The sequence below is a fragment of the Didymosphaeria variabile genome, assembly GCF_027946475.1.
Source record: "Didymosphaeria variabile strain IMI 356815 chromosome Unknown scaffold_3, whole genome shotgun sequence".
Classification (NCBI taxonomy): Eukaryota; Fungi; Ascomycota; class Dothideomycetes; order Pleosporales; family Didymosphaeriaceae; genus Didymosphaeria; species Didymosphaeria variabile.
The window spans coordinates 424,875-439,720 of NW_026611622.1; the positions used below are offsets into that span (position 1 = coordinate 424,875).

General features: G+C 51.0%; 5 protein-coding genes across 5 annotated transcripts; 3 read left to right on the forward strand and 2 right to left on the reverse strand.

The window, feature by feature from the left end:
- Positions 1-86: 86 nt before the first annotated feature.
- On the reverse strand, positions 87-1,807 carry N0V89_003486 (uncharacterized protein; the record flags this gene model as incomplete). Its single annotated transcript, XM_056212288.1, has 4 exons — positions 87-322; positions 368-436; positions 484-1,289; positions 1,344-1,807. The coding sequence occupies 4 exons, from the start codon at positions 1,805-1,807 to the stop codon at positions 87-89; spliced, it is 1,575 nt and encodes a 524-aa protein (XP_056072596.1).
- A 1,553-nt stretch (positions 1,808-3,360) lies between these two features.
- N0V89_003487 (uncharacterized protein) lies at positions 3,361-4,656 on the forward strand (the record flags this gene model as incomplete). Its single annotated transcript, XM_056212289.1, has 1 exon — positions 3,361-4,656. One exon carries the CDS (start codon positions 3,361-3,363, stop codon positions 4,654-4,656), a length of 1,296 nt encoding a protein of 431 aa, XP_056072597.1.
- A 693-nt stretch (positions 4,657-5,349) lies between these two features.
- Positions 5,350-6,996, reverse strand: N0V89_003488 (uncharacterized protein; the record flags this gene model as incomplete). Its single annotated transcript, XM_056212290.1, has 3 exons — positions 5,350-5,647; positions 5,747-6,346; positions 6,404-6,996. 3 exons carry the CDS (start codon positions 6,994-6,996, stop codon positions 5,350-5,352), a joined length of 1,491 nt encoding a protein of 496 aa, XP_056072598.1.
- Positions 6,997-8,177: 1,181 nt separating this feature from the next.
- N0V89_003489 (uncharacterized protein) lies at positions 8,178-8,984 on the forward strand (the record flags this gene model as incomplete). The annotated part of the gene is made up of 1 exon (XM_056212291.1): positions 8,178-8,984. The coding sequence occupies one exon, from the start codon at positions 8,178-8,180 to the stop codon at positions 8,982-8,984; it is 807 nt and encodes a 268-aa protein (XP_056072599.1).
- A 1,268-nt stretch (positions 8,985-10,252) lies between these two features.
- On the forward strand, positions 10,253-11,483 carry N0V89_003490 (uncharacterized protein; the record flags this gene model as incomplete). The annotated part of the gene is made up of 2 exons (XM_056212292.1): positions 10,253-10,258; positions 10,458-11,483. 2 exons carry the CDS (start codon positions 10,253-10,255, stop codon positions 11,481-11,483), a joined length of 1,032 nt encoding a protein of 343 aa, XP_056072600.1.
- Positions 11,484-14,846: the final 3,363 nt, after the last annotated feature.

Consider the following 14,846-nt stretch of genomic DNA (forward strand, 5'->3'; position numbering starts at 1 on the left):
ACACACTTCCGTCACTCGACCCTCCGCTTCATCACAATTTTGGGACAGCATTCCTTTCTGGTGTAATCCGAGCAAACGTAATGTAACTACAAGAAGTAACGGAAATTGATGGCACGATCGCCGAGCTCACTCAGCTCTTCTGGCGTATACCCGTTGTGCGCCCCTTCTGCCATCTGCCTTTCTCGCTTCTTATTAATACGGGTGTAATTCCACACCAAAAACAGCCCCGCGAGGATGCCAACGCAGATGAAGGCAAGTTCGAGCGCGTGTCCTAGGATATAACGAGGCGAATCTTTTGACCGATAAAAGTTGGAAGCCATGGCTGCATATCGTTAGGTGAGTTTCCAAGGAATGACTGGAAACATACCTCCGGCGAGATTGCCCATGGCAATCTGGATGGCCTGTCCTGTTGCACGCTTTGTGGAGCCCGCAAGATCTGGAAAGAATCAGTAATTGGTCTCTGCTACATTGCAATCAACTTACTGTTGGATAGCCAAGTAATGTTACCCGGAAAAGCTGGATATAGAGCTGCTGCTGCGATGAACACCCCAGCGTACACCACTCCAGGTGTGCCAGTTGAGAGACACATGATGAAGCCGACCGCCATGATACCGAGGCACACCAATATAAACGGTGACCGCCGGCCATATTTGTCACTAACCCACGCCGTGCCTACTGCAAGGACTGACGCTGTGATATAGATTGGTACGGTCAAGAGCTGGGCTGCCGCGCGTGAAAACCCAAGCCCTCTGATGATGGTTGGCAGGAAGAGCGAGATGCCGTAGAGCGGTGCTACGATTCCCCAGTATACCAAGATCGACATGTAAATTTGCCAGTCCAAGAAAGCAGCCTTAACATATTTCCACTGGAATGAATCATCCTGCGCAACCCTGACGTTGTCGTCTTTTTGCTGTCCTTGGTACTTTAGTCGATATACCACAAAGGCTCGCTCTTCCTCGTTTAGGAAGCTGGCGGTTTCGGGGAAATCGAAGAGTGTGAAATATGCGAGGATTGCGACTACGACGGTCAAGATGCCCTCTAAGATGAAGATCCAGCGCCAGCCTTCGAGGCCTCCGATGCCGTCCATCTTGGCAATACCAAACGCGAGCAGGCCTGAGAATGCTCCGGCGACTGAGGCGGCGCTGAAAAACAGAGCTTGTCTGAACTGAGCTTCATGTCGACAATACCACATGGTGATGTAGTACGCTACACCCGGGAATAGTCTGTTTTCCATTAGTTTCATGATACCTCGTTCTGCTGCGTAAACAAGACGACAGAGCCAGATCAAGCTTAACTTGGCATCTTTTCCAAGATTTAGCACAAACTGAAATGGAAATGCTCACCCAGCTTCCGTTACACCAAGAAATATCCGCGCAATCAATAAACCATGATAATTCTGCACAATCCCCATCAAGGTCATAACCACGCCCCACGCCACCATAATACTCGGTAGCCAGATGCTCGGCCTAAGCTTCTTCAACAGCAGATTGCTGGGCACCTCGAACGCCGCGTACGTGAAGAAGAACGCCGTCAAGCACCAATTATACTGAGGCCCCGTCATCCCGAGATCCTCCACCAGGCCCTCGATCCGAGCATTCCCTATGTTACCGCGATCGAGGAAGGAGAGGAGGTAGAGGAGCGCGAGCATGGGTATCAGGCGTAGATCCATCTTGCGCAGGATGGCCTTCTCGTCGAGATGGGCGAAAGACTCCCGCGTGACGCCCGGCGCGGTGGCGAGCGCGTCGATGCGCGATATTTGCTCTGCTTTGGTGGCATGCTTGTCTTCGTGAGCTGGTGGCTTTTCCATCTTTGCGACGACGGCGAGACGCAAAAGCGCAATGTAATTCAGTGCTACACAGCACGAAACAAATATGTTTCTGATGGGGCGAACTCAGATACCGGCTCGCACTGCCAATACTTCTCCGCGAAGGGGGTGGATGCAGTGTGAGTCTAATGTCGAGTTTGGCGCTCGGAATACAGGACGCGATTTGCTACGCTGGTGTCTCTGTGGAAGCTTGCGAATTGAGATCCGTCGTAAAGGACGCCAAACATGTAGGTATATTAGGATCTAGTAATTTCATGGCTCGATGACCAACTTATGACCTTCCCAAGGCGTATAGCTTTCTCCCCAAGACAGATAGCTCTCCTCCACAAAGCTCTAGCCCCAACGCTGCATGGCACCCTTAAAGATCGCCTGCTGGCGCGTCTTGTCGCTCTTGGCAATGACGATGTCCGGTATACCACTCAGTCGCTCCATGAAGCTGTTGTTGGTTGCCGCGGCGGTCAACATGACATCCTGCCCTTTAACCACCTGCCTTCCACGCTCCTTCTCGTTGCCCCATCCCCTACTGTGCTGTGCTATGCTATACGAATCTGCTTCTGTATAATGCGCGACCGTATACCGGGCTCCCAGACACTACATCCCCGCGTGGGCGTCACGCGTCAAAGAAATACGGATCGTGGCGCCATCGGCATACGTCAAGAATCTAGCTCCGAACCGAGGCGTTGTGCCTAAGAGAACACCGTGTGCTCGGCATGCTTGTTTTGTACAGACGCGGGCTGGATTGATTGGCTTTGTGTGGAGTGTACGGGGACGCTGAGTGGAGGTCTGGGGTGCGGGGAAGCCGTACCCGTAGGCGAGTTTGGCATCGGCTCGAGATGTCGGATGCGGAGTACTTCCCTAGCGGGGGGTTTCCGCACTGCTAGCTATCATATTGAATGATGGGCGCCCTGCGAGAGAATAAATGAGGGTGTGGAGATGAACAAAGGAACATGAGCGAATTGTGAATGTTTTGGGAGTGATGGTGAGCTGGTTTGGCAAACTTCCTAATCGGGTAATATTGGGTTAGGTGTCGATTGCTGTGCGGTCACCTTCACTTTTAAGTTCAAGGTCTGTGCGCTGAGGCCTGCGTTTTCTCGGAGTGATGAAGAGCTGTCTAGTCAAACTACCTAATCGGGTAATTTTGAGCCAGGTGTGGATCGTCTAGTGGTCACCGTCACTTTTTGACCACAGGTGAATGGCCCGTGCGCAATGGTCCAAGCTCACTTGTACACAACATTTGAAGTGAAGTACGAGGATTCCGATGAAGTATTGAACAGCCAACGATGGTACTTTAAGCAGGCGTTACCATTTAGCATGGCAGTCGCTTCGTTTGCAGTGCTATACATGAAGCTTAAGATTTTCTTCTCCACCTTTCAAGTTGAGCCACATTGCTGACTCCCTGATAAGCTTGTTGATCTTTGCCAGGGTGAGTAATACGGCACGACCAGATACCCGTACACCAGTATCTCGCTTGTTTTTCCAAACCTTAGAGACGATACCCTCATTCGCTTCCCCAAACGATATTCCGACCGAGTGCTATGTCCTCAACACAAAAATTACACGTCGCGATAGTCGGTGGCGGCCTAGGCGGAATATCGCTAGCCATTGCCCTCAAAGTCCGCAACATCTCCTTCACAATCTACGAAGCAAAGGGCGCTTTCACAGAGATCGGAGCCGGTATCAACCTCGCGCCGAACGGTCTTCGTGCTCTCAGAGAAATCGAGCCGTCCCTCGGTGACCAGATTTACAAGCTTGCCACGAGAAATGTGCCGCCAAACGAAGATACTTGGATGTGGGTGCGATATGGCGCGGCGTCTGGGGAGCATGCAGATGGCGAGACGATAATGGAGCTGAAAGCGCCGCCCACGGGGAACTTGGCTATGCATCGGCAGGAGCTTCTCGCGACGCTTGCGCAGCGGATGGGGCTTGAGCACGCAAGATTCAACAAGAAGTTGCGGGCTTTTCAACAGCACAGTGACCATGTCAAACTCGAGTTCGAGGACGGCACAGAAGACACCGCCAGTATATTGGTAGGATGCGACGGCGTGCATTCCGTCGTCAGAGCAAGCATGTTCGGCAGCGATAACATTGTCAGCCGCCCGCATTTCAACCAGGACGGTGCCTATAGAGCTGTCATCGCAATGGAGAACGCGCTCGAAGTGTTCGGCGATACAGCGCGCCAGAGTCAAGTCCTGCTCGGTCCGAACGGGTACATGATTTACTACCCGGTAAACGGAGGCACAGCCGTGAACGTGGGCGTCTGGATCTCCCGCCAGGGGCAAACCTGGGGTCGGAAAGACTGGGTCGTTCCAGGCCAAAAGCAGCAGTTCCAGGAAGATCTTGAGAAGTGGGGTCCTAGAGTGCATAAGCTCCTTGCGTTCTTCGATACTGACCCTGCATTTTGGGCTGCGCATCAGCATGTTCATCAGCCGGAGTCTTTCGCAGATGGCCGTATTATTTTGATAGGCGATGGCGCTCATGCAATGCCACCGCATGCGGGAGCTGGCGCTTCACAGGCCGTCGAGGACGCATACGTCCTCGCTGAAGTACTAACCATGATTAGCGACGGAGACGATTCTCTAGCCACAGTGAGTGCGGCGCTACGTGCAGCCGAGAGCGTGCGGAAGCCTCGGTTTCTGAAAGTCCAAGATATCAGTACTCGCTCCGGACCCGAGTGGTACTCATTCCATGTACGGCAGCTTGAGGGCGCGCAGCTGGATGAGTGGAAGACGTTTATGAAAGAACGTATTGAATGGATATGGAATGTTGATATGCGTGCTGAAGGAGTTAAGGCGAAACAGATCGTTGCCGATGAAGTACAGACTAAGGATTGAAAAGTGTGCAGACATGGGAAGCCACTTGATGCTTGTGAATGAAGGAGGGCTGAAGTAGGCATCAAGGCATGAAGTGAGCATCGACGGTGGACCACCAAGCATTTTAGGCAGTATTCTCGGCGTTGATAACACTAGATTACTCATAGCGTTCTTTCCACAAGCAAAGTGGGCGAACACTCAAGCAGAGGTTTAGATATCTACATTTTATGTCTTAATTACTTGATGCTAGTAATAGAGTCCGTAGGTAGTTGTTTAGTACCTGACCTTTCATCTATTGGTATGCAGGACGTGGATCAGACTTACGGTCTAGATAAGAAGTTTTGATGAAATTTGTCGCTCGGTTTTCCGTGTTGCTGTTTTATGTGGTTCGGTTTCATCCCCCCTCATTCTTTTCTGGCTGGATGATATTTTGAGTTTGCAGACATTTTTGGCTATGCGGCAACGATGAATGTTCAGTATTCAATCTCGGCATTTCGAAAATCAATTCTTTCTAGTAAGTGGATAACGCTATGAATAGAACACGTGAACCGAATATCGTTCTCAACCTCCCTTTACTACATTCTATCGCAAGACAATGAACGCTGAGAATACAAATGCGACTCCACGACTCCTTCTAAAGATGCAAATTGGAAAAACAACAAAACGTACCACGACAACTCCATCAAAATTCCTGAGGCTTACTTCACAGATTTATCAAGGAATGTCTTCAAGCTCAAAGAGCATGTCATGTTCCTTAAGCTCGCCTGATGATGAAGCCGACCCCTCGCTGGCGGGATCAGACTCAGGGTCGCTCGCGGGACCAGACTCAGGGGAACTGGAGGAATCGCTGTCCGATTCAACATCTGTCATCTCGACATCCGAGTCGTGAGACTGAGGTGAATTAGCGTTGGGTGTATCGGTATCAACGTCGCTAGCGGGATTGTCGATGCTCGCTTGATCGCGCATAACGGAGACTTTCTTGATGCGACGGGGGCCGAGCTTATCGACGTAGCTGCAAGATGGTTAGCGTGGCTTTATCTGAAGTTTAAAGCAGAGCAGTAGAATGAGGGGGACAGAGATGATCATGGAGAGTTGGGGCTGCAAAACGTACTCTACAAGCATCTGCAACATGCGCTCCCCGTGGATTGTCCCCATGATGGCTTCGAATTCCGGCGTGCCCTTGTCGAAACTCACTACATCATCAGGGCCGTCTAATTTTTGTCCAGACTTTGCCAGAGCAGCTTGGATGACTTTGTTGGTCTCAACAGTTTCGATGTTGCGGCGGACAATGTTTTCGATTGGCTCGGCCTTGAGATCTTTTCCTGCACGTTCATAAACTTTGGCCAGGCTATACATAACCTGATCCGTGTATGTAATGGCTTCCTTCTGATCATCTGGCTTTCCATCGTCAGAACCTGCTCTCCGGTAGTTTTCCTCGTCAATGGGGTCGTTGTCGTTGCGGGGATATTTGCGATGTAGGTCGACTTTTTGGTTGAAACTAAAGTCCATGACTATCGATCGAGACTCGGGGTTGATGGAAGTTCTGAGCATTGCGCCGTTTTGGGGGTCTTTGAGATCCACTGCAAACTGATCAAGATCCGCATTCTGTTTCGCAATTTGCTCCGGCGACAAGCTTTGGTCGATCTGAGCTCTTTTGCTGGCGATGAATGAGTCGATGTCCGCATCTGTATTCCTGACTGAGATATCGGTCCTTCGAAGTAGGATTAGCGTGAGTTAACGGTGTGCTTAGCATGCATTTTTAACTTACCATGAAAAGTCTCCCTCGACATCCATGTTCTTCACAACCCGGAGAATATTGGGGCTTTCTGCATTCGTTCCTTCCGTCTGGCCGACCGCATATCTCGACTCCATAAGTTCTCCAGTGGGCACATCTTTTGGTGGTGGCGGATTCGTCTTCACATTATCCAGACGAGTGATCGCTGTCCTTCCAGCAATCGAAAACTGGTTTTCTGTTTGCCCCTCTCTTACTTTCAAGGCATTCCATTTATCCTCGCTGGGTGTACAGGCTGCCCGCTTCCTTCCGTTAATGGTGCAAGAAGTTAATTCCGGTTGCTGATTGGGGGCAGGGTCATTGGGGGTATCGGGATTCTGAGTATTGGGGGCAGGGTCTTTCGGAGTATCAGGATTCTGAGTCTCCGGCGGCGGCCAGCGGCCATCTTCAGGAACAGCTTGGTTTGGGTTATTGAAGTTAGGAATCTCAGGAGTTACTCCACCATCGGGGATTTTCGGTGCATCAGGGAGTTTCGGTGCATCGGGTAGTTTGGGTATGAAGCCTGGAAGAGGTAGTGCGGTCGATAGTAACCCGTTGAGGAGAATGAATTTTGCGGCGGTAAGAAGCATCTTGAAGGAATAAACTGCGGGGAAGGAATCCTGAGTGAGTGTTGTTGCTAAGAGAGTTCGCACTGTGTTGTACCTTTCACACCCTTCCAAAGGTGTAGTATATATACGTAGAAATTTCTATCGTCTTCGAGGTCTGGATATCGTCCTCGTAGCTACAAATGCCAAGTTTCCAGACATAGACATACACTGCCCTCCACCAGCACACGAAACATTGCTTGGCGCTCCGTTTCTTGGAATGTTTCTCCTTGAGACCTTGGGGTCTATTCTGAGCTATACGGAATTAGTTCTGTCCGTATGATTCTTGCGGGAGTTAATCATGTGTGACCCCGTCGGAGCATTCACCCTCACAGCTCATTCGCCTCGCAATGACCTAAAATGCGGCTTGAACCAGGTTACATACTAGAATTAATACCTCAAGACAACCTTTGCCATCAAGACTAGAGGTCGTATTCTGTCGATTCGATGTTGAGGGAGTAGTCATTGCGTGCACTGTGCTAATGGTATGGGGTGGCCTCCAAAGAAAGCTCTTTGGTCAATGCCGGGCGCTTAAGTCACCGATAGGGCAATTATTCGCAGATCTTTAGCCGAGATTGGGTGTAGAGTAATTCCTTGGTGGTTCTCGTGCGAAAGCCCTCACTATCTCGGTTCTCCAAGATCGACTAAGCTGACTGATTTGACTAGTCTGAAACAACTGTCCAACTACAGCCTGTGTTTCATGTTCGTGGTAAGAATCCTTGGCGTCTATCTCTGCAGCGACAGTTATGGCAGTAGGAGGATCTGGAAGACTGTGCCGCTTGCAAAGGGCAGTGCTATGGGCTATTACACAGCCCTTCGCTATTTCGGAGTTGACCGCCCCAGCGCGAAGGGAAGATTCAGTCAGACATTGCGGAACCTGACTTACAATCGTCAGGCAAATCTTTCTGAGTGATCCATTTTTGGTTTACAGTCATGTCCCCGGAGCCAGCCTTCGAGACTCAGAGAAATACAAAAGACGTCTTCATCTTCCTCTGGGAGAGCAAACTCACAAACTCAGACTTCCACACTCAACAAGACACTATTCTCTCCTCTGTTGTGCTTTTGCTTCAACTTCTATCTTCTCCTCTTGTCGTTGGACTCTCCTCCATCTTCCCTTCTTAAAAAAACTGCATCATATCTACACTTCTCGCTTTTCCATCTAAGAAATGGCGACATCTATTATTTTGGGTGCAGCAGGCCTAGCTGTCACCGTCCTCGACATCGCCTCGTTCTTGCAAAGCCTTGGTGGTACTCCCGACCCCCTAAAGCAAACCCAAGTCACGCTCGTCGTCGGCAATGCTCCAAACAGCGAAGGAAGCATGCCCGATATCTATGCCAAAGGCCCTTTTGGCTTCCAGCTTGCGCACACCTCCGATAAATCACTTTTCAAGGACGGGCATCTCGAAGGATCCCAGGCCAAAACATTTATTATTGACAATGATCCTGGCATCGATTTCCAGACCCAAGTCCATCAGCCGCAGTACGTATCGGTAGTCATGACCCAAGGCGATGCGATCTGCCTGTCTGCAGTCATTGCAAATGGCGACGGTGCGACGTATACATGGACCGGAGACATGGGCGCACAGTGCGGTGCAGAGTGGTATGAAAGTGACTTTGCGTTTGGAAATTCGAATGTCCCGCCGAAGTGTGTGTGGTTGGATTCTGATCATAGCAACGACATCGTGGCCAGTGCTGTTAGCATGCACATGACAGACTTCGCCGGTCCATTGCTCCCGCAATATCAAGAGACGAATGAAGCAGGCGATAATATCGGAGATGCTCGACTCTGCAAGAACTCGGCACGGATGACATTCTACCATGACTTCAAGTATGAGAATTGGGCGGTATTCGAGCAACCTCTGAAATTCAATGGAAGCGGCGCGTTCGAGGAACCTGATCTAGGGATTGACAGAGAGAAGCGTGCTTATCCGGACGGGGTACGAGTTCTCCTCACAGCTCGTGCGAATCACTGAATATCAGCTGACTTTTTGAAACTTTAGACAGAATTGCCTTGGGAGCAGCCGGCAAAAGCGAGGAGAAGTTACCCACGCAGTTTGCCGCTGAAGCGCAATATGAACCATCAACCCGATCACCTAACCATCTCCCACTTGCCATCTCACAGCGCTCGTCGCTTGTGCGAGTCCGAAACGTCTCGAGGTGCAGACTTCCTGGCAATCCACGGGAAGGAGAAGTTGTTTTGCGACATGAGCCGTAAACAGCTCTTCGATGTATGTGACGAGACTCACACTCAGGCTTGTTTCGATATGGACACGCGAGAGATGAGAGATGTTGGCGCTAAGATCCGGCGGAGGGACGTGTCTTTCGGCGATCTTGTGCCAAAGAAGAGCTACAAGACTCATTCTGAGTGGAAATGAGGAAACTTGGCGACTGATAGAGATTCACAATATGGGATGGGACTTCACTGTATGATTAGCGCTAAACGTTCTTGTTAGAAACCAATTGTTGCTTTTTGAGTGTGTATACCTATGATACTAATATTAGCAATCTCACAATACGTGTGTCATGACTTTACCCATTTCTGTGGCCTTCATTAGGGCTAAACTTGCTGTCACGTTACAAGCTTAGCTAAAAATAAGGGTTGCTGATTTTGGCGATTACGGACTCTATTTGTAGGCAAACCTTAGGATCCCGTGCGAGAAACAATCCGCCAAGGCTATCGTGCAGCCAATGGGAGAAGACCTTTGCATTGATAATGCCGGTAGTAAACGCCCGACAATCTGAAACGCTATCCGTAACAAAGTGTGAGCACACTTTCTAATGTTGGCGACATAGCTTTGGAGCGTAGATTCCTGTTGTTGGATAGCATTTCCTACCAAGTACACCCAACAGGTGCCACGATACTAACCTATTCTATATAGGCGGCCTCCGCCACCCTAGCAAGCCATCACTCTTACATTCAAATTCTACTCTACCTTCAGCATTCTCGACACCCTCGTCAAAATATCGATTCACTCCAATATTTGCATCTATGCTCGAACCGATTGCCCCTCATCCGTCGAGTCTCTTAAATCTACCTCTCGAGACCTTTAGGACGATCCTGGCAGAAGTTGTTCGATTGCGCGGCCTCAAACGCGCCTTGAGGTTGCGATTAGTCAACAGTGGGTACGTTCCAACAAGACATATTCGTGGCTAACATGGATTGAGAGCTTTTCTCAGACGAACTTGTCGAAGCATTGTGCGTGTCGAATGTCATCGACGGTTGCGAGGTGAAGCTGGACAAATGGGCGTACGTCCGACCTTATATCGAGCGGCGTCTACTCGAACGTCGTACAAAAGGCTTCCCTACACTTCACACTATCAGCAAGGCCGCAGATATTCTGGCATCACAGCATGGAGCACCATTTGGTTACAAAGACTATGCGCTACAGCTTCTTCATGCAGCTTCTACAACCGGGGTTCATAACGTACGTTTGCTTCTTTGTAAGAGACGTGGAGACTACCAAGCGAAACATTTTCAATTCGACCTTCTCAGCGCAGCTGCATTTGCAAACAACGTTCCTCTTTTGGAGAGTCTGATAGAAAAGGAACTAAGATGGCAAGGAGATACTTTTGGGAATCCATTTCTGGTGGCCACGATGGCAAGAAATTACGAAGTCTTGAGTCTACTTTTTGCCGCGGGTGATAGGAAACATCTACTGTGCAGCTCAGGGCGCATCTATCTCCTGTCCAAAGTGGCTGAGAAAGGAGACATCGAGATGGTGCTGCACATTCTCCAGTCAGGCCCCGATTTTCTTACGGAAATATCATCAGTACCGAGGAAAAGGGGGCGCACGTGGCCAATGAGACAGATTCGATGTCTCCTATACACGCCTAGTGTGGAGATATTCGAACTGATGAAAAAGGAGCTGGAATCGAGAAAGATATCTCACTTGAACAGCCCGAAATGGACATTGGAGATACTTATCCACGCAATCCGGTGGGGATGGGTGGAAATGACAAGATATCTGATTACTTTTGGAGCACGTCTTGATCTTCCACAAAGGAATGCTGGGGTCACAGAAAATGCTCTATACTGGGCATGCAGAGAAGGGAACGATGATATTGTCGAAGCTTTATTTGACAGCGGTGCGCAGATTTGTGGCTCAGAAGTCGGCATCGCCGCATCGAACGGCCACACGTCAGTTGTCAAGAGCCTCCTAGAGAAGGGGGCAGATGTACATGCAACGGCTTCGAGAAACTCGCTCTACGGTGCAGCGAGGAAAGGCTACATGGACACCACCAGAGTGTTGCTTGACGCGGGTATGGACCCAAATACTGGTGATACGCCACCGCTATTTGGTGCAATTGAATCGGAGCACGAGGGTATCTTTAGACTGCTCGTTGATCGAGGGGCTGACGTCGCCTATGTTTCTCCCGAGGCTAGGAGACAAGCGGAGGCTGCGGGTTTGGAATCTATGATGGCACTGCTGGGCGAATATGAATCACAGGAGCATACCGAGGTGCTCCGGTAGAGAGACACAAACCCACATCTCACCATACCTTCAGAAGACTTCCGGACTGCACTACCACGTACATGCCCTTGATATACATATACAGTTCACTGATTGAAAGGAAAGTGTCCCAATGGACACCCTATATATCGATTGTATATAGTTTCTTTGCAAATAAACGTTTACTGCAAATAACAATATCTACGCCTACCGCGCACTAGACATCATTAATTTTGGCACAAACGTAGATGCAGCTACCGTCCGACAACTCAAATCTACTATGCACCTGTCCGCTTTGCAGCCGTACTGAATTCAAATGCTATGATCCTGCAGAGCTTGATTGCGCTCTCAGCGCTATCAAGCAGCTACTTCACGCACCGCGGTTCCATTTCAAGCGTCACCACTCAAGAATTAACCAATAAATCACATCAAAGGTAGTGACACGACCGTTGCCTAACGGCGCGTCAGAGAAGGTGTGCGAAAGAGAACAGATCAAGGGGACTACCCTGGCCTACCTGACTCTTCCCATTGCTCTCTGTTCTCGCCTACAATGTGTAACTCACCAAGCCTTTCACATCGCTTTTTCCATATCGAGTTCCTACACGATGCCGTAGCGCATTTGCTTGGAACCTACCTCTCATTGTGCAAATCGTGAATGTGGCCTTCTTCCCCGTGGACGGCGTCGCGAGCTCAGCAAGGGCGCACTTCATCGCACGTGGAAATGGATCACCGACATAGAGCCCGTGCTCAGAGTGTGCTGCGAAGAGAAAAACAATTGCTACGCTATGCGACATTCATACCTATATGCTCATGATAATGACAAATGAAAAGACTAGTTTTGGGTATCGTAAAAAGGAGCGAGTCCCACATCTCCTCACCCACCCCACCTCACCCACCATACCTAGGAGACCTCCTTCCTTTTTCTTTCCCCCTCTCTCTATCGCCTACTTTCATTCTCTCCCAGATTCTCAATGCTGCGGCGTATAACTCATCCCCCCACACTCTTATACCCCGTCGCCGGCCCCGCATGCTGCCGCTTCGCCTCCTCCCTCCCCTAACCTCCCTCTCATTCTGCACCGCAACACAGCAACAACAACACACACCCCGCACACAATCCCCCAACATATCCCCCTCCAACTTATACACGTGTCGTAACCGCGTCCGTTGAACAAGCGGATACACCCACCAAAAGCCACAGCTCACAGCCATCATGAGACAATGCCCGTTCGTCGCTTTGTAGCTCAGCAAATCCGTTGGGTCTGCTTTAGCGGATTTCTGAGATAGGCGGTGCGAGGTGCGCCCGTAGAGGATGCAGGGACAGAAGAGGCCGGTGAGACATTCGGAGGAGAGACTGCATAGCGAGGAGGACCACGCGCGCTTCTCGCCCGAGGGGGAGAGGTCCATGTTGGGATGCGCGACCTGGCCCGGTTGGTGCAGAGCAAAATCCAGACCATTCGGACCGTGCGCAGAGTCCGGGCTGAAGACGCCGCCTTGGGTCTTCTGCGTCGCGGAAACATTGCCGTTGTGGGGAGAATAAGCCTCGTGGGCGTAGGAGCGGGGTGTTTGAGGCTGGAAGTCCGCGGGGTCTTTTTTGATGGAGGAGGGTGTGAGAGGGGCGTTGTAAGGGGGATGTTCTGCTTGTGCGGCTGGCATTGGGGGACGGGGGCATGTTGTGGATGTTTGTGTTCAGTGGGGAGAGGGTGCTGAGATTGCGCGCATGCTGGCCTTGTTGCTGTTGTTGGTTTGTGTATATCCTCGGCGGCTCGGCGACGGGTGATGTCGCCGGGAAGGCCGGTGAGACTGGTGATAGTGGAAGTACGTTTGAATGGTGATGATGGGGCGATAACGGGGAAACGGGTGGCTTCTCTTCATATGCTGGGGATGGGGCCTGATACGAGGTTTGCGGCACGGGTTGCCGGGGCTGCGCCGCATAATTGGCCGCGCCTACGGGCTGAAAAACGGATTGGGGCCGCGGATCAATTGGTGTTGTAGGCGACTGGTGTGTAGGCGACTGGTGTGTAGGCGAGTTGTGCGGTAGGGGTGGAACAGGTTCGCTGGGCGATGGGATGAATTGAAATGCTAGATGTTCTGCTGGCGTCTGCGCATAGGAGAAGACTCGGTTGTGGCGCGGATCCATGTTCGTGTTCAACGGTGTCGTCTGCTGTGGTTGCTGCGCATTCTGGCGTGTTCCTGTCGCTTCCTCTGGAGGTGTCGACGGTGGGATCTGCCAGGAGAATCTCTGATGCTGTCTGCCGTTGCTCTGGTATTGACGTTGGTTTTGTCGAGGGTCCATATTACCGCGCAAGCAGACAACTGCCTTCTCTTCGCCCAGACAATATTTCTTTAAGCTCGACTACCTGGTGGCGAGGACTTCAGTGCTTCTTATCGCGTTGGTGTGTCTGTTCCTGGTAGGCGTAAAATGCGGAGTTCAGAGTTGCGAGGTAGTATATGTGAGGCGACGAAATACCAGCAATGCGCCCACTTGGGGGCTCGAGGACTGATATCTGCTCTCCACCCAGATGCATCCAAGACATGCATGACCATCGCCAGGTCAATCCACAGATGGCCATCCTTCGAGGCGCCTGTAGCCCCCGCGCGGGAAGCCGATTGGCGCCTCAAAGTGAAACCCTTCGCATTGCGCTCAGTGCGGCGAAAGCGGGACCGGGGCCAAACCTTCTGTTGGTCGGACGTCTGCCTTTGCGGCGTAGTTGCGGCCAATTGGTGTTGGCATCCATGTATGACGGCGTGGTGGAGCGATCCGATGAGCATCCGGGCGCTTAAAACGCTCGCTTGGTACGTGGCGCCGCATCAGGTAGACCAATGACGAGCTGGCCACAGCAACGTCCCTCCGGAGGTACAGCAGAGCTCGTGTCTGCAGGGTCGGAGCTGTTGGACCCCTCAGTCAGTATCTGGTGAGATGTTGCCTTGTTCCAAACTTGGCCTCTTGGTCGCGGCATGCTCATGTGAGATCTTACTCTGCGGCGGTTACACCACGGCGGTCGATTTGCGTTGAATAAAGTGGGTGCGTCATTCGAAGGAGTCAAGCCAGGACAGCGATGCGATGCGTGGAAATAGCCATGGAACGCAACAGGAGACGACCAGGAAAGATTGATCTCGACATGGCGAAGATTGTCTAGACCGACTGAAAGAACAGCTGCCCATTCGAATAGCCGACTGAAAGCGTGCTGCTTGGGTGATAACTCTCGACACTGTGCGCTTTGAAGTTCGCCATGTTGCCGAACAGCAGCCCGAAATCAACACGAGGGGTGCTGCGTGGCCACCATGTTGGTCAAAGGTATGTGCATGTAAAGTGTAACAGTGATGGAGTGAGCGTCGAAGGCGTTGCATTTGGGTATGTAAGGTGCTCTCCCTCGCCAAGTCGCA